Source organism: Grampus griseus, assembly GCF_964374135.1.
Source record: "Grampus griseus genome assembly, chromosome: 11".
In the NCBI taxonomy this organism is placed as follows: domain Eukaryota; kingdom Metazoa; phylum Chordata; class Mammalia; order Artiodactyla; family Delphinidae; genus Grampus; species Grampus griseus.
Genome location: NC_139005.1, coordinates 22298620 through 22324906, shown reverse-complemented (window position 1 = coordinate 22324906; position 26287 = coordinate 22298620). Strand labels below are relative to the sequence as shown.

Genomic DNA, 26287 nt, shown 5'->3' with positions numbered 1-26287 from the left:
CTGAGGTGAAAGTCATATAACATAAAAGTAACTATTTTAATATTCTTTTTCCCTTTTTTTTTTTTAAACCCCACATTTGTTTATTTATTTATTTTTGGCTGTGTTGGGTCTTCGTTTCTGTGCGAGGGCTTTCTCTAGTTGTGGCAAGCAGGGGCCACTCTTCATCGCAGTGCACGGGCCTCTCACTATCGCGGCCTCTCTTATTGCGGAGCACAGGCTCCAGACGTGCAGGCTCAGTAGTTGTGGCTCACAGGCCTAGTTGCTCCACGGCATGTGGGATCTTCCCAGACCAAGGCTCGAACCAGCGTCCCCTGCATTAGCAGGCAGATTCCCAACCACTGCGCCACCAGGGAAGCCCCAAAAGTAACTATTTTAAAGTGAGTAATTCTGTGGCATTTATCACATTCAGTGTTGTGTAACCAACACCTCTATCTAGTTCCAAAACATTTCCATCATTCTAAAATAAAACTTACTCACTAAGCAGTTTCTCCCCACTCCTCTCTTGCCAACCTCTGGCAACCATCAGTCTGTGTTCTATCTCTGCGGATTTACTTATTCTAGTATTTCACATAGATGGATTCATGTCATATGTGATCTTTTGTGTTGGGCTTCATTCATTTGGCATGTTTTGCAGATTCTGAGAGTTTTGGTTTATTGGAGACATGTAAGCAGTCTTACGTATCACGTATTAAGCAGTCTTATGTATTATGTATTAAGAAGTCTACTATGTATATTAGAACTCCCAAATATTTTTACATTGTAATCTGGACATAAAAATTACCTCTGAAGGCTTCAGAATAGACTCCTTTTCCTGTTCAAAACAACAACAGTATTTAAGATTGTTATAGGAATCCTTTATCTAGTCAGAATTTCTCACATATATATAATTCAACAAATTAAAATCAATTTACATCTATTCCTAAGGTACCAAATCTCACCTTCATTTATTTCCTACAATGTTTTATTAAAGTCTCCACTTTGGGCTTTACTTTCAATCTTTTATACTCATATTTCTTAATATTTATCATTAACTATGGTATCTAATAATTTTCCATTATTGAAACCACAAACAGGAAAAGATGAAGATTCCTAAATGTTTTCTTCTCAGGGTAACAGACAGAAAAAAACACAGGACCAACCCCGTCTGATGACTCTTTCTTCAGATTGCCCAGGCTGCTAGACTTTTGCAGACTTGAAGTTCTAAAAATAACAATAATAACAATTATCATTAATAATAAGTGGCTCTGGTGTCCCTGTTTCTAAGTAGAATGCCTGGGAAAGAAACTAAGATTGTATGTGAGTGGAAACCTGGAAATAAAAGAAAATCTGGATTTAGGCAGTCACTTATGTGCTTAACTAAATTATAATGTTCAGTTCTTTTAAAAGCAGGGGTGGTTAACGGCCCTGCCAATAACTCTAAATGTTCCGCACATGTCAGAATAGCTGGAAAAACACTTAGGACTATCCTGTGATGTAAATATTTGAAAATAAACCAGTGTTTTCCATGGACTAGTGGCGTATCTGTTGCAAATACACATTCACACCAAGGACTTTTAAAATATTCGTGTACTTTTTATATATAATCCTCCTAATGAAAATACAGGACAGACGTTTTACTTTCCAATTTACAAAGGAATCAATTTTCTGCATCCGGCAAAGCACTTCATTTTACAGTTCTAATCAAGCATCATAGAGGAACCCCTATTGTTGCCTATAATAACTCACTTACAATCCTAGTAAAGGCCAAGTGACAGTGTGAACATCTGGACAGCCTTTCTCTTTCACATAAGTAGCATTCAATTATACGGAGCTGGTGTTACTCAAAAACTGAAGGCAGGAGTACGTGACCAGTTTAAAAACAGAGGGAAAAAAGTAACATCTTTGCTCTAAGACACAGAATAATATACTACACCAACAAAACCTTTACAAGGCATTTCTCATGTATTTATGTGTAAATAAGTTGCTAGAAATGTCGACTACCAAATACAGTAAAAGATAATGGAGAGCAAAGAAAAGATCTCAACTTGGAGTACTGCTCTGAAAACAGATTTTCCTAATGTAATACAGACATTAACTTGGATAAACTTAGCTATTAGGTCAGCTTATTAAGTTGAAAGTGCGAAAAACCATGGCAGCCTTGCCAGCCATCGCATCATTCTCTGCGATGCTTTTCTGATACACTTATATCCAGAATATAAGTCAGTACAAAAATGAAATTAAAAGCACTGAACTTCAAATGAAAACTGATGAAGAAAGGCTACGATGGCAGAAACCTGGCACGAGAAAATGGTAAAAGAGCCAGTGTTGATGTGTTACTTTCCAAACCCCACTCCACGCCCCCCGACCCCATCATTACGGCTGCATTAGTTCATTCATGCCTCAGAGTCATTTGCTTTTAATACTAGTCATTGTTAGTGTAACAGAAGCTTCCTCTTTCCCAAGTATCAATCATATTTTTTTACATTTGACAAAACAGAACTTACGAAAGACTATCGCATAGTTGAGTTTCAACAGCAGAACCAAGGATTAGTTTTCCATCACTAAAATATTAAAGAAAAAAGGTATTTATGAGCTTCATGAAAAAAAAAAAAAGACCATACATATTCCAACTGAACAGAACTGTCAAAAACAAAAAACTATGCAAGGACAGTTATTTCTCTATTTTTTGATATTCTATTTAATTTTACTTGATCTAATTGTAAGATTAGGCAATTAATTTGGGAAGATGGTCCCCCCAAATTCTATTTGCCTACAGAGGAACTACTGTATCCCTCTCCTGTCTCCTACACAGCGTCTTCCAAACAGCCTCAGGCACATACATGACTGCCTCTATTCTGCTTGCAATCCTTTGATGGCCACCTATGACCTAGGATATAAAATCCAAGTTCCCTAAAATCCCTCTCTAACCTAATCAGCACACCTCCCCAGCCTCATCTCCAGTTACTTCCTACTTCACACCTTCTATTTTAATAATACAGAACTGCATGGGGTTCCCTGGTACAAGTCTTGCTATTTCTTGCTTCTCTGGGTAAAAGATTATGTCTGAAAATAAATGCAGTGCAGCCCTGCTTTTGGTGGATCTACTTTTCTGGGTATTTATATCGTAGTGTTAGATCATAAATGACATATACTTCTCCTCAAATGAAGTCTCTGGCTTAGGAGGTAATTTCGCTTTTTCAGAAGTTTCCAAGCCTTTAGATGCTGGCAATAATGAAGGGATTGAAACTTGCAAGATGCTGGTGTGAAACTGTAATATAATAATAAAAGGCCAAAAATCAATCCAACAAACAAACAAAACACAAGCCACAGAGTAACAAAAAATAAATAAGACAATTAAGTGGTCTATTTGTGGCTAAAATTTCATACACCTGTGTTTAGAACTCTATTCTTATATTTATAAAATGGTTTCAGGATATAAACATCTGTAAATGTTAATCAGAGAAAACATTCTAGAAGAAAGTAATTTTTGAACTTGCTTCTGAAGAAGACACCGAATATTGAGAATAAGACATAATAAATACCATTAAGTAAGTTAATAGTAAAATCTAACAGCTTTAAGCCCCAGTTGAAATCTTGGCCTTGACACACTTGCCTAAGTGACCTTGACCTTAGGCAATCACTTAACTGCCTTAAACTTAGGCAAGTCAGTTTTCTCCTCTGTAAAATGACAGTGACAATGCCTACCTTACAGGGTTGCAATGATTTTAGATGAGATTTGGTTAAAGAGCTTCGTAAACAAAGCATTATTTCCATTTTAATTTCTACTATTAGTGTAATATAGAACATTGGTCAAGCCAGTTAATTATTATTCTATATGTGAACAAGCTGACTAACTTTGATGAACAGAATTGACAAAAGGTGTAATTAAAACAAATTATAGTAGACTTTGTGGCTACACTACTTAAACCATGTTGATTAATAGTAACAATATTATAGCAAAAACAACAAAAAAACATAATACATTTCCCCCCAGAAATGCTTTGTATATCCTAAGGATGGATTTGGTCAAAGGATTTCTAAACACTGGTTTTCAGTCATTTCTGACAACCAGAGAGGAGTGAGATTGTGAGCCACTCCACGAAGCAATAAATGAAACACTTCAAAAAATATTCCAGTAAAAAAATGAGTGAACTCACTTCTGCAAGTCAACCAATCTGAGATAGCTCTTGGCTTCTGCGAGTCAGCTAGTCAGGTAGGGACTCACACCAGGAACACACTTCTGAGTGCCAACCAGTCAACAACAGTCTCGCCTTCACAACCACACACAGCTGCCGTCAACTCACTCCTGCCTCTGAAAGCCCAACCCCTGAGTTCCTAGCATCCTAAAAACCCTCCATATGACCCACTCAAAGAGAATGTCCTTGACCAGCAAAGCTCACTTACTTAAATAAGCAATAAATTCAGCTTTGTGATTTTTGTTTCAGTTACTGAGTGGTATTCTCACCCTGTGATACTATAAAAGGTTATAAAATGTGCAGTCTGTTAAAGTAACCAGACTGGGCACAAGATGGAGTCACTCATGCTAAGCCCCATGTTAGCAAGCCTGAAAATAACTCAATTTTCTCTGCTTGGCTCTCCCAGAAAAGGAAGGCCTCGGCCAACCAGTCAGCACTTCCTGCTCAGCACAAGTTACCTGGCTGGGCCCCAACACCTCTCTTTGCTCCATGTAAGGAAATAACCCGGCTTTAACCAATCAGCAAATGCCAAGTAAGACTTCGCTGTTCCTGCTCCCTTCCACCTACAAAAGTCAAGGGGATGCTGCTGGATTCATGAATCGCTGAATAAAGCCAACAAGATCTTTAAAATTTACTCAGTTGAATTTTGTTCCTTAACAAATTGTATTATTATAAAATAGATTACTTCACTATCAATTTTTTCAGTTTGAATCTTTACGATTCACCCTGGGCAATTTATTTAGGCACCATCCCCGTTTCCTGAAGTGCATGTACTTCCTAGGGTTCCTAATCACAGGGAAAAATAGCTACACTAGCAGACTGACCCATTCTCTTCATTTCCTTTCACACTTTAGGGCTTTCACTCCATGCTCAAATCACCCTCCTGGCTTTTCTTTTAAAATGTGGCTGAACACCCTCAGTCCTCCTCAAATCATTCTTATTCCAAACTAAAAATCTGTGATTAAACTACAATTCACATAGCAGACTTCTTTTGGTAAGGATATGAGATTATCTAGGTGTCTCCTATGTAAAAGCAGCCTCTTTCTATAAATGTAGCACATGCCTTGGCTACCATACATTATTTTTTTCTTTCAGTATAAATATTTACCAATGAGGGGATTTCTGATGGTGAGCCACAGCCACCCCCTGCCTCTGCAGGAGACCCTCCAACGCTAGCAGATAAAGAAACAGAAGCCAAAGACCTGGTTAGCAGGAAAGTCAGCACTGGAACTGAGGACTTTTGACTGCAAGTACCACACACACACTTCCAAGTCTTCTGTCTCTCTCAAGGTCCAGCCCTGTCTTCTGAAGAGAGACCGTGTGGCTGACAGGGTCTTGGTGCTCTGGCTGGGTGTCAGGCCTGAGCCTCCGAGGTGGGAGAGCCGAGTTCAGGACACTGGTCCACCAGAGACCTCCCGGCCCCATGTAATACCAAGCAGCAAAAGCTCTCCCAGAGATCTCCATCTCAACACGAAGACCCAGCTCCACTCAACAGCCAGCAAGCAACAGTGCTGGACACCCCATGCCAAACAACTAGCAAGACAGGAACACAACCCCACCCATTAGCAGAGAGGCTGCCTAAAATCATAATAAGTTCACAGTCACCTCAAAACACACCATCAGACGTGGGCCTGCCCACCAGAAAGAAAAGATCCAGCCTCATCCACCAGAACACAGGCACCAGTCCCCTCCACCAGGAAGCCTACACAACCCACTGAATCAACCTTACCCACTGGGAGCAGACATCAAAAACAATGGGAACTACGAACATGCAGCCTGTGAAACGGAGACCCCAAACACAGTAAGTTAAGCAAAATGAGAAGACAGAGAAATACACAGCAGATGAAGGAGCAAGGTAAAAACTCACCAGACCAAACAAATGAAGAGGAAATAGGCAGTCTACCTGAAAAAGAATTCAGAATAATGATAGTAAAGATGATCCAAAATCTTGGAAATAGAATGGAGAAAATACAAGAAACGTTTAACAAGGGCCTAGAAGATAAAGAGCAAAGAAAGTTAATAGTAAGAACTAGAAGTAACTAAAGAGCAAAGAAACAATGATGAACAACACAATAAATGAAATTAAAAATTCTTTAAAAGGAATCAATAGCAGAATAACTGAGGCAGAAGAATGGATAAGTGACCTGGAAGATAAAATAGTGGAAATAACTACCACAGAGCAGAATAAAGAAAAAAGAAAGAAAAGAATTGAGGACAATCTCAGAGACCTCTGGGATAACATTAAATGCACCAACATTTGAAATATAGGGGTCCCAGAAGAAGAAGAGAAAAAAAAGGGACTGAGAAAATATCTGAAGAGATTATAGTTGAAAACGTCCCTAATATGGGTAAAGAAATAGTCAATCAAGTCCAGAAAGCGCAGAGTACCATACAGGATAAATCCAAGGAGAAAAACGCCAAGACACATATTAATCAAACTATCAAAAATTAAATATAAAGAAAAAATACTAAAAGCAGCAAGGGAAAAGCAACAATTAACACACAAGGGAATCCCCATAAGGTTAACAGCTGACCTTTCAGCAGAAACTCTGCAAGCCAGAAGGGAGTGGCAGGACATATTTAAAGTGATGAAAGGGAAAAACCTACAACTAAGATTACTGTACCCAGCAAGGACCTCATTCAGATTCGACGGAGAAATCAAAACCTTTACAGATAAGCAAAAGCTAACATGATTCAGCACCACCAAACCAGCTCTACAACAAATGCTAAAGGAACTTCTCTAGGCAGGACACACAAGAGAAGGAAAAGACCTACAATAACAAACCCAAAACAATTAAGAAAATGCTAATAGGAACATACATATCGATAACTACCTTAAATGTAAATGGATTAAATGCTCCAACCAAAAGACATAAACTGGCTGAATGGATACAAAAACAAGACCTGTACATATGCTATCTACAAGAGACCCACTTCAGACCTAGGGACACATACAGACTGAAAGTGAGGGGATGGAAAACAGATATGCCATGCAAATGGAAATCAAAAGAAAGCTGGAGTACCAATTCTCATATCAGACAAAATAGACATTAAAATAAAGACTATTACAAGAGACAAAGAAGGACACTACATAATGATCAAGGGATCAATCCAAGAAGAAGAGATAACAATTGTAAATATTTATGCACCCAACATAGGAAGCACCTCAATACATAAGGCAAATGCTAACAGCCATAAAAGGGGAAATTGACAGTAACACATTCATAGTAGGGGACTTTAACACCCCACTTTCACCAATGGACAGATCATCCAGACAGAAAATAAATAAGGAAATACAAGCTTTAAATGATACATTAAACAAGATGGATTTAATTGATATTTATACGATAATCCATCCAAAACCAGCAGATTACACTTTCTTCTCAAGTGCTCATGGAACATTCTCAAGGCTAGATCATATCTTGGATCACAAATCAAGGCTTGGTAAATTTAAGAAAATTGAAATCATATCAAGTATCTTTTCCGACCACAATGCTATGAGACTAGATATCAATTACAGGAAAGAATCTGTAAAAAATACAAATACATGGAGGCTAAACAATACACTACTAAATAATCACTGAAAAAATCAAAGAGGAAACCAAAAAATATCTAGAAACAAATGACAATAAAAACATGACAACTCAAAACCTGTGGGATGCAGCAAAAGCAGTTCTAAGAGGGAAGTTTATAGCAAAACAATCCTATCTCAAGAAACAAGAAACAACTCAAATAAAACACCTAACCTTACACTTAAAGCAATTAGAGAAAGAACCAAAAAAATCCCAAAGTTAGCAGAAGGAAAGAAATCATAAAGATCAGATCAGAAATAAATGAAAAGAAACGAAGGAAATGATAGCAAAGATCAATAAAACTAAAAGCTGGTTCTTTGAGAAGATAAACAAAATTGATAAACCATTAGCCAGACTCATCAAGAAAAAAAGGGAGAAGACTCAAATCAATAGAATTCAACACGAAAAAGGAGAAGTAACAACTGATATTGCAGAAATACAAAGGATCATGAGAGATTACTACAAGCAACTACATGCCAATAAAATGGACGGCCTGGAAGAAATGGACAAATTCTTAGAAAAGCACAACTTTCTGAGACTGAACCAGGAAGAAATAGAAAATTTAAACAGACCAATCACAAGCACTGAAATTGAAACTGTGATTAAAAATCTTCCAACAAACAAAACCCCAGCACCAGATGGCTTCACAGGCAAATTCTATCAAACATTTAGAGAAGAGCTAACAGCTATCCTTCTCAAACTCTTCCCAAATATAGCAGAGGGAGGAACACTCCCAAACTCATTCCACGAGGCCACCATCACCCTGATACCAAAACCAGACAAAGATGCCACAAAAAAAGAAAACTCCAGGCCAATATCACTGATGAACACAGATGCCAAAATCCTCAACAAAATACTAGCAAACAGAATCCAACAGCACATTAAAAGGATCATATACCATGATCAAGTGGGGTTTACCCCAGAATGCAAGGATTCTTCAATATATGCAAATCAATCAATATGATAAACCATATTAACACACTGAAGGAAAAAACCATATGATCATCTCAATAGATGCAGAAAAAGCTTTCGACAAAATTCAACACATACTCTTGATAAAAACCCTCCAGAAAGTAGGCATAGAGGGAACTTACCTCAACATAATAAAGGCCATATATGACAAACCCACGGCTAACATCATACTCAATGGTGAAAAACTGAAACCATTTCTATAAAGATCAGGAACAAGACAAGGTTGTCCACTCTCACCAATATTATTCAACATAGCTTTGGAAGTTTTAGTCACAGCAATCAGGGAAGAAAACGAAACAAAAGGAATCCAAACTGGAAAAGAAGAAGTAAAACTGTCACTGTTTGCAAATGACACGATACTATACATAGAGAATCCTAAAGATACCGCCAGAAAACTACTAGAGCTAACCAATGAATTTGGTAAAGTAGCAGCATACAAAATTAATGCACAGAAACCTCTTGCATTCCTATACACTAATGATGCAAAATCTGAAACAAAAGTTAAGGAAACACTCCCATTTACCACTGCAACAAAAAGAATAAAATACCTAGGAATAAACCTACCAAAGGAGACAAAAGACCTGTATGCAGAAAACCATAAGACACTGATGAAAGAAATTAAAGATGATACAAACAGATGGAGAGATATATCATGTTCTTGGATTGGAAGAATCAATGCTGTGAAAATGACTATACTACCCAAAGCAATCTACAGATTCAATGCATTCCCTATCAAATTACCAATGGCATTTTTTACGGAACTAGAACAAATCATCTTATAATTTGTATGGAGACAGAAAAGACCCTGAATAGCCAAAGCAGTCTTGAGGGAAAAAAAAGGAGCTGGAGGAATCAGGCTCCATGACTTCAGACTATACTACAACGCCACTGTAATCAAGACAGTATGGTACTGGCACAAAAACAGAAATATAGATCAATGCAACAGGATAGAAAGCCCAGTGATAAACCCATGCACATATGGTCACCTTATTTTTGATAAATGGGGCAAGAATATACAATGGAGAAAAGACAGCCTCTTCAATAAGTGGTGCTGGGAAAACTGGGCAGCTATATGTAAAAGAATGAAATTAGAACACTCCCTAACACCATACACAAAAATTAACTCAAAATGGATTAAAGACCTAAGTGTAAGGCCAGACACTATAGAACTCTTAGAGGAAAACATAGGCAGAACACTCTATGACACAAATCACAGCAAGATCCTTTCTGACCCACCTCCTAAAAAAATGGAAATAAAAACAAAAATAAACAAATGGGACCTAATGAAGCTTAAAAGCTTTTGCACCGCAAAAGAAACCATAAACAAGACAAAAAGGCAACCCTCAGAATGGGAGAAAATAGTTGCAAATGAAGCAACTGACAAAGGATTAATCTCCAAAATATATAAGCAGCTCATGCAGCTCAATATCAAAAAACAAACAACCCAATCCAAAAATGGGCAGAAGACCTAAAGAGACATTTCTCCAAAGAAGATATACAGACTGCCAACAAACACATGAAATGATGCTCAACATCACTAATCATCAGAGAAATGCAAATCAAAAGTACGATGAGGTATCACCTCACACCGGTCAGAATGGCTATCATCAAAAAATCTACAAACAATAAATGCTGGAGAGGGTGTGGAGAAAAGGGAACCCTCTTGCACTGTTGGTGGGAATGTAAATTGATACAGCCACTATGGAGAGCAGTATAGAGGTTCCTCAAAAAACTAAAAATAGAACTACCATATGACCCAGCAATCCCACTACTGGGCATATACCCTGAGAAAATCACAATTCAAAAAGAGTCATGTACCACAATGTTCACTAGCCCTATTTACAATAGCCAGCACATGGAAGCAACCTAAGCGTCCATCGACAGATGAATGGATAAAGAAGATGTGTCACATATATGCAGTGGAATATTACTCAGCCATAAAAAGAAATGAAATTGAGTTATTTGTAGTGAGGTGGATGGACCTAGAGTCTGTCATACAGAGTGAAGTAAGTCAGAGAAAAACAAATACCGTATGCTAACACATATATATGGAACCTTAAAAAAAAAAGTTTCTGAAAAACTTAGCTGCAGGACAGGAATAAAGACACAGACGTAGAGAATGGACTTGAGGACACAGGGCGTGAAAAGGGTAAGCTGGGACAAGGTGAGAGAGTGGCATGGACATATATACACTACCAAATGTAAAACAGATAGCTAGTGGGAAGCAGCCGCATAGCACAGGGAGATCAGCTCGGTGCTTTGTGTCCACCTATAGGAGTGGGATAGGCAGGGTGGGAGGGAGAGGCAAGAGGGAGGAGATATGGGGATATATGTATATGTATGGCTGATTCACTTTGTTATACAGCGGAAACTAACACACCACTGTAAAGCAATTATACTCCAATAAAGATGTTAAAAAAAAATTAGGGGATTTTTCCTTCTAAAATAGCTCTTATTCCTTAACTGATTCCTTGGGTTTTTTTCCTTTCCATTTCTTTGAGATATAATTGACATATAGCCACTGTACAAGTTTTAGGTGTACAGGATAATGACTTGACATACCTACACTGTGATATGATTATCACAGTTGAGTTTAGTTAAACTAACATCTATCACCTCATATAGATACCAGAAAAAAAAACATTTTTCCTTTTGATGAGAACTTTTAGGATCTACTCTCTTAGCAGCAGCTTTCAAATATACAATATAGCAATGTTAACTGTAGTCACCATGCTGTACTTTACATCCTCAGTACTTAGTTATAGCCAGAAGTTCATACTTTTTGACTATCTTCATCCAATTCCTCTTCCCACCAACTCCTTGTAACGGCATATTTTAGCTCTCTCTTACGTTTAAAAAAGAAATGCTCTTTTCTCCTTGAATTCACTTTCATTCAATTCAAATTTCATATTCTCATTACGTAATTATGAGCAACAGATATAAAAAGTAAAGATGCCATTTGATTTCTTCTCGCTACTTACAATAAAATGTTAGAAGAGAGGTGACCAAAGAAGCAACTGTTAAATATAAAGGAGCCAAGACTATTTACTTGAAAAATTAAACTGTTTCTCATTCCTAGTCTCCCTAGATGGAACATTACATATTAAAATTAAGAAATGGTTTGAGGGCAAAGATGAAGCACAGGTGCTGTCAGGAAAACAGTCTTAAGATGAAACCACAGGTGTAGCTTTGTGAAGACAGGAAAATTCAAGGTGGTGCTGTCTCATTGAACCTTTCAAAAAGATCAAAAACTCTAAAAACAAAGGGATATCTTATAGTGGCCTTACAGGGAACCTAAGGCAGTAAAGGGCTTTTTGTGAAGATATTTGCAGATATGCTTTTATCTAATAGAGTGATTAGGCTCAGTAGTTGTGGCACACGGGCTTAGTTGCTCCGCGGCATGTGGGATCTTCCCGGACCAGGGCTCGAACCCAAAATTTTCTTCCATGATCTTTTTTAAAAAAAACTGAAAGCAGTCACTTTTTATTAACTGACCAGATTACAAAAATAATCATGGTAGACATCTTAGTTCATCCTTCTAATAGACGTGTTGATCTGGTCTACCCTATTGCCAACATCTCTACCTTCTAAAAAGTGGGTGGTCTTTTTCTTCACTCCACCTCATGAAGATAATTTGAAGGGCCATAGGAAGGCGTTTGCTTCTTTGAAGCATTTTTCAACACTACAGATCCCGTAAATCAGATCCTCCATGCAGATGACGCCTTATTTACCAAGAAATCAATTAATCAATGTGTTATCTGTCAGGGCAATTTGCTTCTTTTTTTTTTTTTTCTGTACATGGGCCGCTCACTGTTGTGGCCTCTCCCGTTGCGGAGCACAGGCTCCAGACATGCAGGCTCAGCGGCCATGGCTCACAGGCCCAGCCGCTCTGCCGCATGTGGGATCTTCCCAGAGCGGGGCACGAACCCGTGTCCCCTGCATCGGCAGGCGGACTCTCAACCACTGCGCCACCAGGGAAGCCCGGCAATTTGCTTCTTATTGTTTTGCCATAACTACGCTTGTAGATCAGTTCACCTGCTGACCTCAGGTTTGGGTACCCCCATGCAATACATGGCTCCACAATCCCCAGCATGTTAACTGAAGTCCATCATCTTTCACAGTTACTGTCACAAGTGACTAAAATAAATTTACATAATCTCACTTTACCCTCACTTTACTTATTCCCTACTTATTCTTTAGGAAGTAGATTATAACCTAGTACTGAAGATGACATCCATCTCCAAGGGATTCATATGTCTTTCCTGAATTACATAAGTGGTTTTGACATTGCCCAAGTGTTTACTTATTAATAAAGAGAGGGAAAAAACACACATTTCAAATAAAGAGCCGGAGGTCACAATAATTGCGGGGATAAAGCAAGTCAGTAATCCACCTGAGAAAAGAACCATGTCTTTGATGTTATCAATGGCACTTTCAATGACAGAGTCTCTTTAACATGAAGAAACTATTGAGTCTATAAATACCTCTTCTGGAGCACTTGTGTTAAATAGGTCATGACTGGGAGATCCCATTACTGGCGTAGATGACAGGTTTTTCTCCAGATCGCTAAAGCCCTGTGCGTCCAGCAAAGTGGAGAAGGAACTGGAAGTGAGCAGGTCTTCAAAGTCACCATCTTGGCCTAAGCAACGACAAAGCGGAAAGTGGACACCAGCAGCTTTTCATGTTTTACTTTTGGAGGAAGATAAGAATCCCAATTATCTTGAATATAAAAATTTTTCTGATCCCTAAAACTCAAAGAGTCAACTCCTAGCATCGCTTGAAGAACAACAACGTGGGACCTAGGAAACGGCATCTTAAACTGTGAGCACCTAAGGCCCAGGGACTCTTGGGCCACATGAGTATCCAGTAGTGGTATTAGTAGAGGTATTAATTACTAGTGGTTTAATAGACACAATCATAGACTCACAGCATTGATATTAAAAGTTAACTTAGTCCAACAACCTTCCTGTAATTCTGTGTCAACATTTGGGGCTTTATAAATTTCAGTTCAGAAATAACCCAGCTGAGGAATACCAGTGGTACAACAAAACTGATTCTGAACAGCAACAAAGTCACCATTTAGACAACTCCATTTTCATCGCTACTGTGGTCTTGAAAAAACATAGAAAGGAAAAAAGGAAAAGAAGAGAAAATAGATGACCCTTTGACTCTTAAGAGGATCCTTTTTTGCCATTCATTTCATTTTAAAGTAGAAAGAATGGCCTAATGGAGAGAAGGAACCACATAACCAGCAAACCAGCAACTTTGAGAATTTTTTTACATCTCTAGAAATGAAAAGGATTAAGTGCTGAACAACAGTGCCAGATATTCTTTCTTTACAAACAGAATGGTCCTTCCAACTATTCTCTGAATAATACAAAATGGCAAATCATATACTTGTTTAAAGATACTAACTAGACATAGCTTCTTAATTTAGGTTTTTATTAGATTTTTACTCTAATTTTATTAGAATTCAGGTATTCTTAAAATTCCCTGAGGATTGTCTAAATAAATATAAATCCTAGTGAGAAATCACTGTTTACATAACTCTTCAATAGAACAGGACATAATTTTCAATGGTTTATAAACATCTATCCTGCTGTACACGGTTAAAAACTATCTTTTTTAATTATATGCTTATATGCATAGAAAAAAAAGGCCAGAAAGAATTACGTGAAAATGCCAGCAATGATCATGCCAGTGCAATTTTGACTGACTTTTTACCCTTTTTATCTGTTTTCCAAGTGTCTTACAATGTAGTCTAATTACAGAAATTTTTTTTTTTTTTTTTTTGCAGTACGCGGGCCTCTCACTGTTGCGGCCTCTACCGTTGTGGAGCACAGGCTCTGGACGCGCAGGCTCAGCGGCCATGGCTCACGGGCCCAGCCACTCCGCGGCATGTGGGATCTTCCCAGACCGGGGCACGAACCCGTGTCCCCTGCATCGGCAGGCGGACGCTCAACACTGCGCCACCAGGGAAGCCCCAGATTTTTTAAAAACACATTCAAAGCTGAACACAATCCTCCTCAACCACTTCCATGTTCCTTCTCTAGGCTTCCCCCTCTTGGTAAATGGAACCATCATCTGCTAGTTGCTTTAGTCAGAAATGTTGATCTTTCCTGATGCCTTCTTCTTCTTCACTCTCCTCATCTAATTCATCACACTACTGAGTTGATTCTAACACCAAAATACGTTTCCAATCGGCACCATCAGATCTTCCCACTGCAATACTGCAAGGGCCTCTTGATTGGCTTCCCTTCCTTCCAACACTGCTGGAATAGTCCCAGTGGTCCACAGTCCACGATGGTCCATTTGTCACAAAGATCATGTGGTTGACTTGTTCAGACCATTCAGTGGATCCCTCTGGCCTCGAATAAGAGCTGAACTCCTCACTTTGCATGACCCGGCCGTGCTCACCTCTATTATCTCATCTTGTCTCACTCTCCCCCCTGCTCACTACCTTCTAGGTACACTGGTCTCCTTTTGTTTCTTAATAAACACACCAAGGTCTTCTTTCCCCGAGGCTCTTGCAGGTACTGTCCTTCTTTCTCTCTGCAACGTTACCTAGTCAACTCCGTGGAGAGGCTCTCTCTGGGCAACCAATCAACAGTGTACTCATCAGCTGACACACTTTCTGGCAGAGAACAGATGCCTAATAACATCACTGAATGAATGAAAGGAGCAACCTAACTTGAAATAATGGATATACTTCATGAAAGAAATTGAGGCCAAATGTAAAAAAGTTCACAGCCACTTAAAAATCAAGTAAAGCAGAGAAGTCTTTAGAGCTACACTACCTTTTTTACCTTGGGCCAGTACCACTGTATCTTGCATTTTCTTATACCTGTTCAGGCACTGTCGAAGATCTTCTATTTTCCGATCCTATTAGTAAAATAAATTATCATCTTTAATACTATGATTTTAAAACAACAAAAGTAATTGTGACACAAAGAATAAGTAGACATGAATTATTTACATTATTCAAAGAATGCTTCTAAACTTTAGTAAAACTGGTAATGTTCAGAATATTTTGCCTACATACGTCAGAGACATAGAAAAAGTACCTCTAAAGTTAGAGATCCTATCCTTCAGCTGCCATCTTTAAAAAACAAAAACAAAACAAGGTAATAAGACACAAAACAAAACAAAAAAAAAACAAGAAAAAAATCAACTTCCTTTACTCTCCTAAGGCAGAGCTTGAAAGAAAGATCTACACCTGCTACCTTTACCAGCTGCCATTAATCACCATCTGGCTTTTCCCTTCTCCAAACACTCCACCAAAGCTGCCTCAATTACTGATCAGTGACCTTCTCTTTACTAAAAACAATGGACACTTTTCATCCTTTTTCTAATTTGACTTCTAGATGGCACCTGATTGACCCCCACTCTTTCCTTCTTTCACTTTTCTCTCCACTCTTTCTTTTCTTCTGTTTTGATTTGTTAATTCCTTGACCAGATAAACATTCTACTTCCATAACCCCCACTATCTTCCCAACCCAGAATATAAAATGTTAGAGCTTCAACGTGTTGTCCTTTACCCTCTTCTCTCTTCCCAGGCCCTCAGTGTGGTAAATTATAAAAATGGGCTCCCTAGCTTCCCCGACATGGATTTGGGGCATGGCCATGTGACTTGCTTTGGCCAATGATATATAACAAATGTGGTTCAGAGCAAAGGCTTGAAAAGTATTTGCACGTTGGGGCTTGCCCTCTCTTGCTGCCCTAAGGAACCCTGAGGCCACTACATGAAGAAGCATAGGCTAGTCTACTGGAGGATGAGAGACCATTTGGAGAACAGACAACCCAGCTGGGGTCAACCTAGACCAGTCAATCACCAGACATGTGAGTTACACCATCTTAAACCATCCATCCCCATTCTAGCCACCAGCTAATGGTAGAGATCAGCAAAGCCAGCCCAGACTAGAAGAGCAATCTAGCCCACCTACAATAGTATGAGAAATAATAAATGTGATTTATCATGGAGCAAAAGCAAACTGACACATGAACTATAGTTTTGTCCCCACCAATCTATATATTTTAACTCTACATTTCTCCTAAAATTGATGGGGTTCACTCCCCACCAATCTATAATCCTACATTAATCCTAAAATTTAGGTTGATTTTCCAATTTTCTATGAGCTATCTCCTTGTAATGTCCCATGAACACATCAAATTGAGTACATCTAAAATGAAGCTCATTATTTGCCTCCAGTATCTCGGTCTCTGCTTGGATCCCCTTAACTCTTTTATGGGCACCATCATTCACCCCACTGCTCAAACCAGAAACTTACTCCCAAATCCAAAGATTTAAAAATCTTGTCGACCTGTGAATTTCTCTAAAATCCCTTCCTTCCTTACCACTTCACTGCCATTGCCTTATTTCAGCCCGTCTTCATTTCTCACCTATTCTAACAGCCTCTTAATTCTTTTGTCTTCATTCTCCCTCCCTTATTCTTGCTTCCATTCTGCCACTGGAGTTAGCTTTCTAACATGGCAATTTAATGATCTCACTGGCCAAGGTCTAAAGCTAAGAACCCAAATCATTACATCATTAGCCTCGCCCTAGCACTCTCTCATATACCCAACTCCTCCACCTGTATCTCCTGCTCCAGAACTTTCCCAGCACGCACTGGCTGTTTCAAGCCTTGGTTTTGAGACATGTTTTCACTCATGGATCCTTTGCCCAGAATCCTTCATTTTCCTGATGAATGACTCTTTGCTCTCCCTCAGAATTTCCCAAATATATCCTCTTTGAAGACTTCTTGGAACCACCAAGAAGTTATGTCACTCTCGCTGCTCCTAGAGAAGTCTGAGCATCTAGTAAGCCCTCATTCAACATTGGGAGTTTCATTTGTTATTGTTGCTTTTTGAGGGAGAGAAATTAAAACCAAATGAATTTTAGTGATTTTTTTTCAAATTAAATCTATGTGGGGCAGCTTGCTAATGACTTTTCTTTTTATTTGATGTGGGGAAGACTAGCAAAAAGAAACCTATATATGGGTAGGTGGGTAGGAGAAAGAGTTTATTTCCATTGAACAAAGAACAAAAAGAATGAAAGGCAATAAATAAATATACAAACAGAGTAGGCAAGAAAGAATTAGAGAAAGAAGTTTATGATGAGAGAAAAAGATCAAGATAAAGTTCTTTGGCATTTGCTTGGTTTTTATTTCCTTGAAATTACTCTTTTCATGGGAAAATGTCTCCTTGTTCTATTCATTAAAGGACACGAGGGGAGAGCAGTTCTGATGACAGGAGCTGAACCTGCCTGCTGGGTATATGGCTGGTCAGGGAAGCCAAGAAGAAGCATGTTTCCTTAGTAGGGTCCCTGCATCCCTGCTCTTAGCAGGATGAAGTAAGGAGAAGCAACAGCTGGAGGAAAGGCCCTCTTGGAGACCTTGGCATTAGGTGAGCATAGCTAAAACAAAGCCAAGTGCCATCCTTGATTACATGGTGCCTGTGCTTGGTTCCTGGTATCTCACCATCAGGAGAGCAGAGATAATCCCAGATGTGAAAGAGGCCAGGAGTGTGAAGGAAATAACATGTTCCTAGAGAAGAAAACCAACAGGATCATGAAGCTAAAGTTGCCATGGCTACCTCCTTCAGAGTTCATAGGGCAGTCCAGAATTTCCAGGGACCACAGAAAGGATGTACTATGGCCTGTATCCTTTGTCTCATTTGTCACCTGAATATAAAGAGCTGATCTGATAACCTGAACATTTTCTAAATTCAGGGCGGTGGGTGGGAGGGGTAGATTCTCAGTGGAGCCAGTGCTGCTGGTCTCCATTCCTGTCTGTGCAGCACAAGAACGTCTATGACCCACCCCCCGAGAGCAGGCCCACTTGGGCAGGAAGGGAGAATGCTTGCCTCTTAATTGTCAGCTGTGTTTAGGCGATGTTCTTTCAAACTGGGATATCTGATGAGAATGCATGGAATGATCAAAATGTTGTTAGTACACGTCTAAATAAACACTTAAATTTCATCTAGTTACCTTTTCTTCATTTGCTGCCATCAAAGACTCCACAGCCTTTTTCATTTTTTGTACTTCAATATCTGAAATATCACAACAGCAAATCAGAAGTCTGTTTAGTTAACTTGTGTGACAATAACAAGAAGCTACTGACTCTTCAGATCGAAATGTTGCAAGGTAAAGATGTTAATAATTTGTTCCACTTTCTTTTTTTTTTTTAAAGGCACATTTACCATTCATATCCTCTTTTAGGGAAAACCTGAAAAATGAACACTTTCTAACTCACCTTAATAGTCATCATTCCAGAAAGAAAACAACTACCCTCTCTCAAAGCAAGAACAAAATCCTCATAAGAACACTGAAGATGAAATTTCAGTGCTATAACAATAAAAATACAGAGCTTTCAAAGAAGAAACTTATAAAGCAGGTGAAAGCAATGAATGGTGTATATATGACAAGAGCAGAGAAAATGATGTTCGGTTATAACCAAGATGGAGACACAAATGGTAAGAGCCTGAAGGAACGTGATATTTACATGAGTATCATGCTAAGCAGCTGGCTGTAGGTTCCATACAGAAGGATAACAAGTACTTTGCTTCATCTATAAACTTCATTTCCAGTACTATTTTAAAACGTTTTTAAACAATACTATTTTAAAAGGCCAAAGTAAGTGATTCTCCTTAAAATGTGACATTCAAATACAAAAGCATGTTACTTTAGTAATAAAAAAACAAACATTTTAAAAATGGAAAGTCAACCCAAACTGAAATCACAAATTAAAAAAATTGAAACAGAGGAAAATGTTCAGCTAAGGTTGTCTGCTTTTGAGGACAAAAAAATACTACTGAAGGTAAATTTTAAAACAGTGGAGCACCATTCAGCTCTGATACAATACTTTCAATTAAGGTATACTGTTTAGGAACTGCTTTTCTTCTTTTTTTTTTTTTAATGGCAAACTCCCTTAAGAACTTAATGTCTGGAGGAAAGTCCACTAAGGCTTTATCGATTACACTGCATTAACTCTAGTCTCTGTTAGTCAGCCTGGGTACAATTTCTTTTGTAACACAAGAGGATATGTTTATAGAAGCCCTTAATATAGATCTCAGTGAAAAAGTGGGCTCCAAAACATTGGAAAACAAAAGCAAAGTTCAAAATAATCTTCAACTGTGGTAAACCGTAAAAACAGTAGGTTTTCATAGGAGCATAAACATTATTTTCTCCTCTGACCCTGTATCTCCTGGGCCACGGAGAAAACGCTTCCTCACCTCCACCACTCTGGGTGCTCTGCTATATCCTGCAGAGCAAAAGGGCTGAACCAGGAGCAATAAGCAAAACGGTCTTTTACTCCTTGTTTTATTGTTTGTTTATTTGCCCTCTATTTTGTATACTCTGAAGAAATGGGGAGCTTATTGATGAAGCAATTTTACATCTTTGGGGAGAGAAATGTTTTAAAAACACATGCAAAGAACAGTCCAAGTAGTACTTTTGGTGAATGTAAAGGCTGATGGAAATACACCAAAAACCTTACTTTTGTCTTTGAGCTTCTTTTTAAAATTTTCATCTGTGCAGGAAAACCCATTGAATTGGAAGTTAGCATACATTACAACAATAAGTAGTATTTTAAAAGCACTATTATTTGGTCTCCTTTTACCTAAAATAAAGAGACTCTAACCTCATAAAGACTGAATATTAAGCATTATTTTATGACTTTAGGACTGATACCGCAATATAACATGCCCTCTGTGAGGTCAGAAAGAGAATCTAATGTAGTTAATCAGAAGATGTAAATCTGAGTTACTACCTCTGTTACTTCGCCTTTTCTGAACCTTGATTTTCTTGTATTAAAATTGGGCCTTCGGAGTACAACTGCTTCTTACACTAACTGTGATGAAAAACCAGCTAATGTTGCATTGGTTGGTTTTTACATTTCCATTACAGTCTGATATGTGACCCTCCTGAATGTGATTAGGACATTGCTTATGTCATATTCATCTCACTGCTCAAGTTCAGCAACACTGAAGTGGTCCATCTCCTCCTGTTCACCAAGATGAGTCCACTGATCACGCAGGTAGATGTTATGGCAACATCAGATTCCACGAAGTTTCTAAGCACTTGCTCTTAGTGCCTGGTTGTGTACTGCTGACAAGTGGTTCACAGACCACTGCTAGTCCTCAGATCCGACTTTGGGTAGCATTACCCTAGCATAGCCAACATAGCTTCTAGCCCACATAGCCTCTATGATTCCATTTTTTTCCTTAGAATCTTGAAAGCATGACCTGTCTGTGAGTGTCCTTGAAGAACATACATTCTACACATGCCAAAATAGAGGGGAAAAATCCATTTCCCTCAATGTTGGATGAATTGAGTTTTCTGATGGACAGGGGATTGTGATACCTACAGGTAAATAAAGCCAGGGTATTCTAGAGCCAAGAAGACTTCGGAGGTAATCTAATTCAAGCCCCTCATTGTACAGACAATAAGAGATAAAATAGACAAAACAGATAAAGCAATAGATAAAAATGTACCAAATCTACACTAACTGGAATTTATACTGTTTTGAATGAGTCAGAACTTGCTTTTGCCATACCATTTGTTATAACAAAGAAAGGTTAAATTTGACCGAGTGTTGTCAGATGTTACAGGCATATATACTTCCAAATATAATTTTTTAAAAACCCACATTTCATTCAAGTTATTTTCTAGCGGGTATAACCTACATTATGAAAAATTACAGTCCATATGACGTCCAGGACAAACCTCCTCAATTTATGAAAACAATTTTTTGGATAAATTCATACAGTTTTCCCAAAACAGAATTAACCTATTTTGCTTTCTAGAAGATTGAGGGCTCAATGCATGATAAGAAATGTTCATTAACTTTCCAAAGATACACAGCCTTCCCTCTCTCCTCACAAAAAGGCAGGCAAGGTTCCTAAATGCCTTACGTTATGTTGTCTCAAGTTCAGTTCAGAGGGGAATAATCTTGGGACATAGTTTTGGTTCCTTTTAATTCTTTTTGACACTTCCTTGTATTGCAATTTGGACATGATGGGAATTTACCGTGTAATCTAAAATAAAGTCCCACTAAATTACAGAGGTGCCCTTCTCCAGCTGCTCAAGAGGAAGTTAATAGATGCCCAAGCACAGTAAAGAGGCTTGGAGGAGTCCCTGCAGTCCTGGGCCCAGATGGCCTCTGCCACTCCTCTCTCTCTTAGATGCCAATGGTACACATCATCTAACATCAGTTTCTTTTATAGATCTTGAACGACTTTAACAAAACAAGAGAACAAATGTTAAATACATATTCTTACCTCGATCAAGAATTTCAATCCCTTCTCCTTTCATCTTGCAAACCAATTTTTCTTGTAGTCTTTTTACTTCAGATTCCTTCTCTTCCAGCTGTTCTTTTAGAGATGCCAGTTCCTCCTACAAATGATAAATTCATTTAAAAAGAGTAGATTATGACTAAAAGGGGATATTCAGAGAGTCTGTTAACTCTTAAGTCAATAATTAGTTTTTGTGAATGAAACAAAAAACTACAAGAATTTAGACACAAACTTCAGAAATCAGACAGTGGCAATGATAAGCAGGAAGCAAGACAATTAATAAAAGTACAACTTATAATAATTATGGTATAATTATTTCAAGTTTCCTTGTGACCAAATTAAAAATAAATCTTTTAAAGTGTGATTAGGACTAGGGCAGCCCTAAGGTTTAAATCTTATGTTAGGTAAAAAATCTGACCAAGTTAATCAAGGAAGATAATCATTAGATGCTTAGTGTCATACAAGCAAAACAAAATGCAAATTGGAAAATAATATACTAGACTTGCTTGACATTTATTCAGCATTTCAAGATGGCACTCATGTTCCCTGGACAAGATAGAGCTTAATTAGTGGGTAAGGTAGCACGCGATGAACAACTTTAGCCAAATCACGGGACTAAATAATTCATCCTCATCACTAAGGTAAAAGAATAGAATCTCCTACAACAATGGAAAAAAAGAGATTTAGAAAACAGATTTTAAGTCTTTTTTTTTTAAACTACACAACTATTTAAGACCCCAAATCCAATGTGCTATTTACTAATGTTTGTTTCTGTTTCATTTTGGTAAAGAATTAGCTTTGACAAATTTAAGTTTTGCTGGCTGTATTTAACCCAGGAAATAAAGCCATGCAATGCTAGTAAGTACACCTTTATTTTTCTTAATATAGTTTCAGTCTCTAAAGATACGTACTATGTTTGGTATTATGAGAAGATGTAGCTCTCCAATGGAGCTAAGAAGTTGGCCCTATAGTTTTTGTTTATGGTAGGAATGGACACCAAATACAAGGAATTTTCAGTAGCACTGGCAAGAAGTGCTGCCTGTTCTCACTGTGCTTCTAAGCAGTAACTTCTACTCACTGCCATGACAGAGTTAACCGATGCACACATTTATCGCCAAGAAGGAAGAAAACAGTGTCTACTATTGATACCAGAATTCTTTCACAGCTGAATTGCTGCAATTATTTTACTATGCTTGAATCTCAGAGAGTCCAAGACAGTGAGATTTAATTTATAAACGAATACTTTTATTTTACCTGCTTATTGTTTTTCACTATTTCATATGTTTCTGAAAACAATATTAGGGATTGTATTGTCCCTCTAATCAGCTTTAAACATATTTTTAAAGAACAGGTGACACACACACAAAATGAATGCACACACCACTAAAAACACCATCACAGCAAAACAACACAAGCCAGAAAGCAACAGGCCATGGACCCCATTACCCAAGGTCTACTACACCTTCAGGGACTCCCACTTTTGCTCCATCCGCTGCTTTTCATACTGCATCTGACCCACCTTGATTTTCATGCTAGAAAGTTTGGCCATTAAAGACTGGTAGAGAGACAGGAGGGAAAGAAAACTACAGATAGAAAAAGACAAGCTAAGTAACCAAGAAAACAGTATCAGTTTATAAAGGAGGTTAGATAATTAAGAGAAATGACAGGTTACGTTCTATCAGATTAGTTAAACCCTGATTCTTATTCAGAACAGTAGTGTTTAAATTCAAGATGGTCTCCAGCTTGGGGAAAAACTTCATTCCCTTGTAAAATGCCTTCTCTATCATATACTAAGTAGAAAATGTATTTTATTTATATTATTGCTTGTAGATAGTGAGCCATTTATATAAAAATTTTTGCCATTGTGAGAACTTACTTTGGTAGATTTCAGCTTTTTTTCATTCTGAAGTCTTTCATTGTCCATTTCAGTGACTCTTAACCTCAAATCATTGATCTCCTGCATTAGCCCCTGTCCAAAAAGCGACAAGGAAATACATTAGGAAACCAGTAACACACTTATCTACCAAAATAGCAGCTTGGAAATCTTCAGTCAATAGCTCCTGAGTTAAAGCTGGATGAATGAGATCAGACAACTGAAAATGAATGTGTCTCCTTGAGAATTAAAGCATCTTTCCATTGAAAACATTGCCTCTGCCCTAAAATGATGCGATTGATGATGAAAATGAAAGGTGACTAAAATTTTAAGAAATGTAGCTGATCGCTTACTATCATTGTGCAAATATTTCTAGACTAAAAATCACTATATGAACTCTTATCTTTTAAAATAAACCAGAGAAATTTTCTTTAGTAAAGTCACTTACTTTTAGAGACTTTTCAGTGATATATGGATATTTACAAAAATACTTTAATAATTTCTTAATTTTTCTACAAAAAAACAGATTGTTCATCAGCCCAATCTTGGAGAATCAAATGAAATTTAAACACTTTAGACCAAGGATTCACAACTTGAGGGTAGATGAGGGCCTTATCATTTACAAATATATTCAGTATCATAATAATTTTATATTTGGAAAATGAAAAAGAAAGCAATCCTAATGTTTTCATAATACAAATACAATCATACAACTTTTCTACTTTTATTTAAAAAAAACTAATTTGTGGGTTTCCCTGGTGGCGCAGTGGTTGAGAGTCCGCCTGCCGATGCAGGGGACACGGGTTCGTGCCCCGGTCCGGGAAGATCCCACATGCCGCGGAGCGGCTGGGCCTGTGAGCCATGACCGCTGAGCCTGCGCGTCTGGAGCCTGTGCTCCGCAACGGGAGAGGCCACAACAGTGAGAGGCCCGTGTACCACAAAAAAAAAAACCAAACAAACAAAACTAATTTGCTAATAAAATTTGTCTAAATATTCTGAGCAATAGTGACATATCTTTGTCCAGAGCCCAGAGAATAGGAAAAGGAAATTAAAATGTGAAACAATACCAACTCATCCAAAAGAAGGGCTCAAATACTCTGTGAAGACTTTTTTTTTTTTTAACCACAAGGCATGAAAACCCCACCAATGGTTAATGTGTTTTTTTTCCTTTCTTTTCAAGACATTTATTCCTGAGCCACAGATTCACAGACAGAAAAGAATTACACAAGAATGCTGTAAAAAACAAACAGAACAATGCAATAAGAAATAAAAGTTTTTTATTGAGGGATTATTCTAAACTTCTAAGTGTAAGAATTCAATCTCACAGGGGCTAGAAAAAAGGATGCTGTTGTGAAATACACTTCTCAGAAAACCTACAAGCTTTTAAATTGTAGTTTCTTGTAAAAGGGGGGAAAGTACTACCTAGTATTATATAATAATTACTTATTAATATTAATTATAATTACTATTAATACAATGTTTCAATAAGAGGATATCTATTTTCTCCTTTTATGAATGACGTAAATAACTGACATCATCTAATAACATTTTAGTTGTGAGTCCTTATGTACAAGTTCAGAATTCAAGTTCAAGGAAAAGGTCAGTTCCTCCCATTTATTTACCTCCCATTTATTAACCATCTTTGCATAATACGAATTCTTAGTAGCCTTCCTTAATCAATCTGGTCTTTCTTATATATATTTTCCCACTTTCTTATTGGTAAAAAACAGCTTTGAATTCTATTGGATTGTTGTATTTTACCACTTCCTTTAGAAACAGTGGCAACTTGTAAAGAAGAAACAAATGAATAAAATAGAATTATAAATTGAGGTCATTTTTCTACTTAAAAAAACCTACCCAATCATGCTTTGTAGCAACACCATAAATATGAACATAAATTTCTAATCTGAAAGAAGCCCTATCTTCCCATGAAAAGTCAAGCTGGAAAATCTGGAAGTAGCTCCTTAACATGAAACTTTGAAAAATGTAATACAAATTATTTCCAACTAACTTCTTATCAGAAGTTCAGTACTGTTTTAAAAAGAAAATCCCTGTTATCTTTTCCTTTTCAGAAAACTCTTCAGGGCTCCACAGAAACTCATTTCTGATATCTGTATTCTTACCACAAGGGGGCACCATTGAACGATGCCAAACATCTATCAGCAGTTCCTGGGACAGGCAAGCCCTCAATCTTCCAGTTTCAAGACTCTTACCCCCAGTCTTTTGGAAGTATCTATACTTCTTCCCCCACTCCAATGCTTTCTTAGAAATTCACCTCCAAATAATCTAAAATTCTAAGACAATGAGCATTCTATGCTCATTCTAAGAAAATGAGCATATTCAATTTTAATTTTTTTAGTTTTAATTTTGAAGACTATTTTCATGTTTAACAAAGTTTATCATAT

The 26287-nt window shown here is 37.7% G+C and overlaps 1 protein-coding gene across 7 annotated transcripts in view; it reads right to left on the bottom strand.

The window, feature by feature from the left end:
• Nucleotides 1-26287, bottom strand: part of PPFIBP1 (PPFIA binding protein 1) — a 175148-nt gene that overhangs the window by 17337 nt on the left and 131524 nt on the right. For 2 of the 7 annotated variants that reach the window (XM_082664934.1, XM_082664935.1), the window contains exons 8-18: nucleotides 23886-23978; nucleotides 23472-23564; nucleotides 21995-22109; nucleotides 20212-20244; nucleotides 18705-18766; nucleotides 15517-15601; nucleotides 13204-13358; nucleotides 3132-3247; nucleotides 2484-2540; nucleotides 1140-1200; nucleotides 782-811 (exon numbers count right to left, since the gene is read on the bottom strand). In XM_082664934.1, the coding sequence (XP_082521060.1) occupies nucleotides 782-811; nucleotides 1140-1200; nucleotides 2484-2540; nucleotides 3132-3247; nucleotides 13204-13358; nucleotides 15517-15601; nucleotides 18705-18766; nucleotides 20212-20244; nucleotides 21995-22109; nucleotides 23472-23564; nucleotides 23886-23978 (900 nt within the window). The remainder of the gene's footprint in view (nucleotides 1-781; nucleotides 812-1139; nucleotides 1201-2483; nucleotides 2541-3131; nucleotides 3248-13203; nucleotides 13359-15516; nucleotides 15602-18704; nucleotides 18767-20211; nucleotides 20245-21994; nucleotides 22110-23471; nucleotides 23565-23885; nucleotides 23979-26287) is intronic. The other 5 variants (XM_082664936.1, XM_082664940.1, XM_082664937.1 and 2 more) reach the window with 3 other exon arrangements.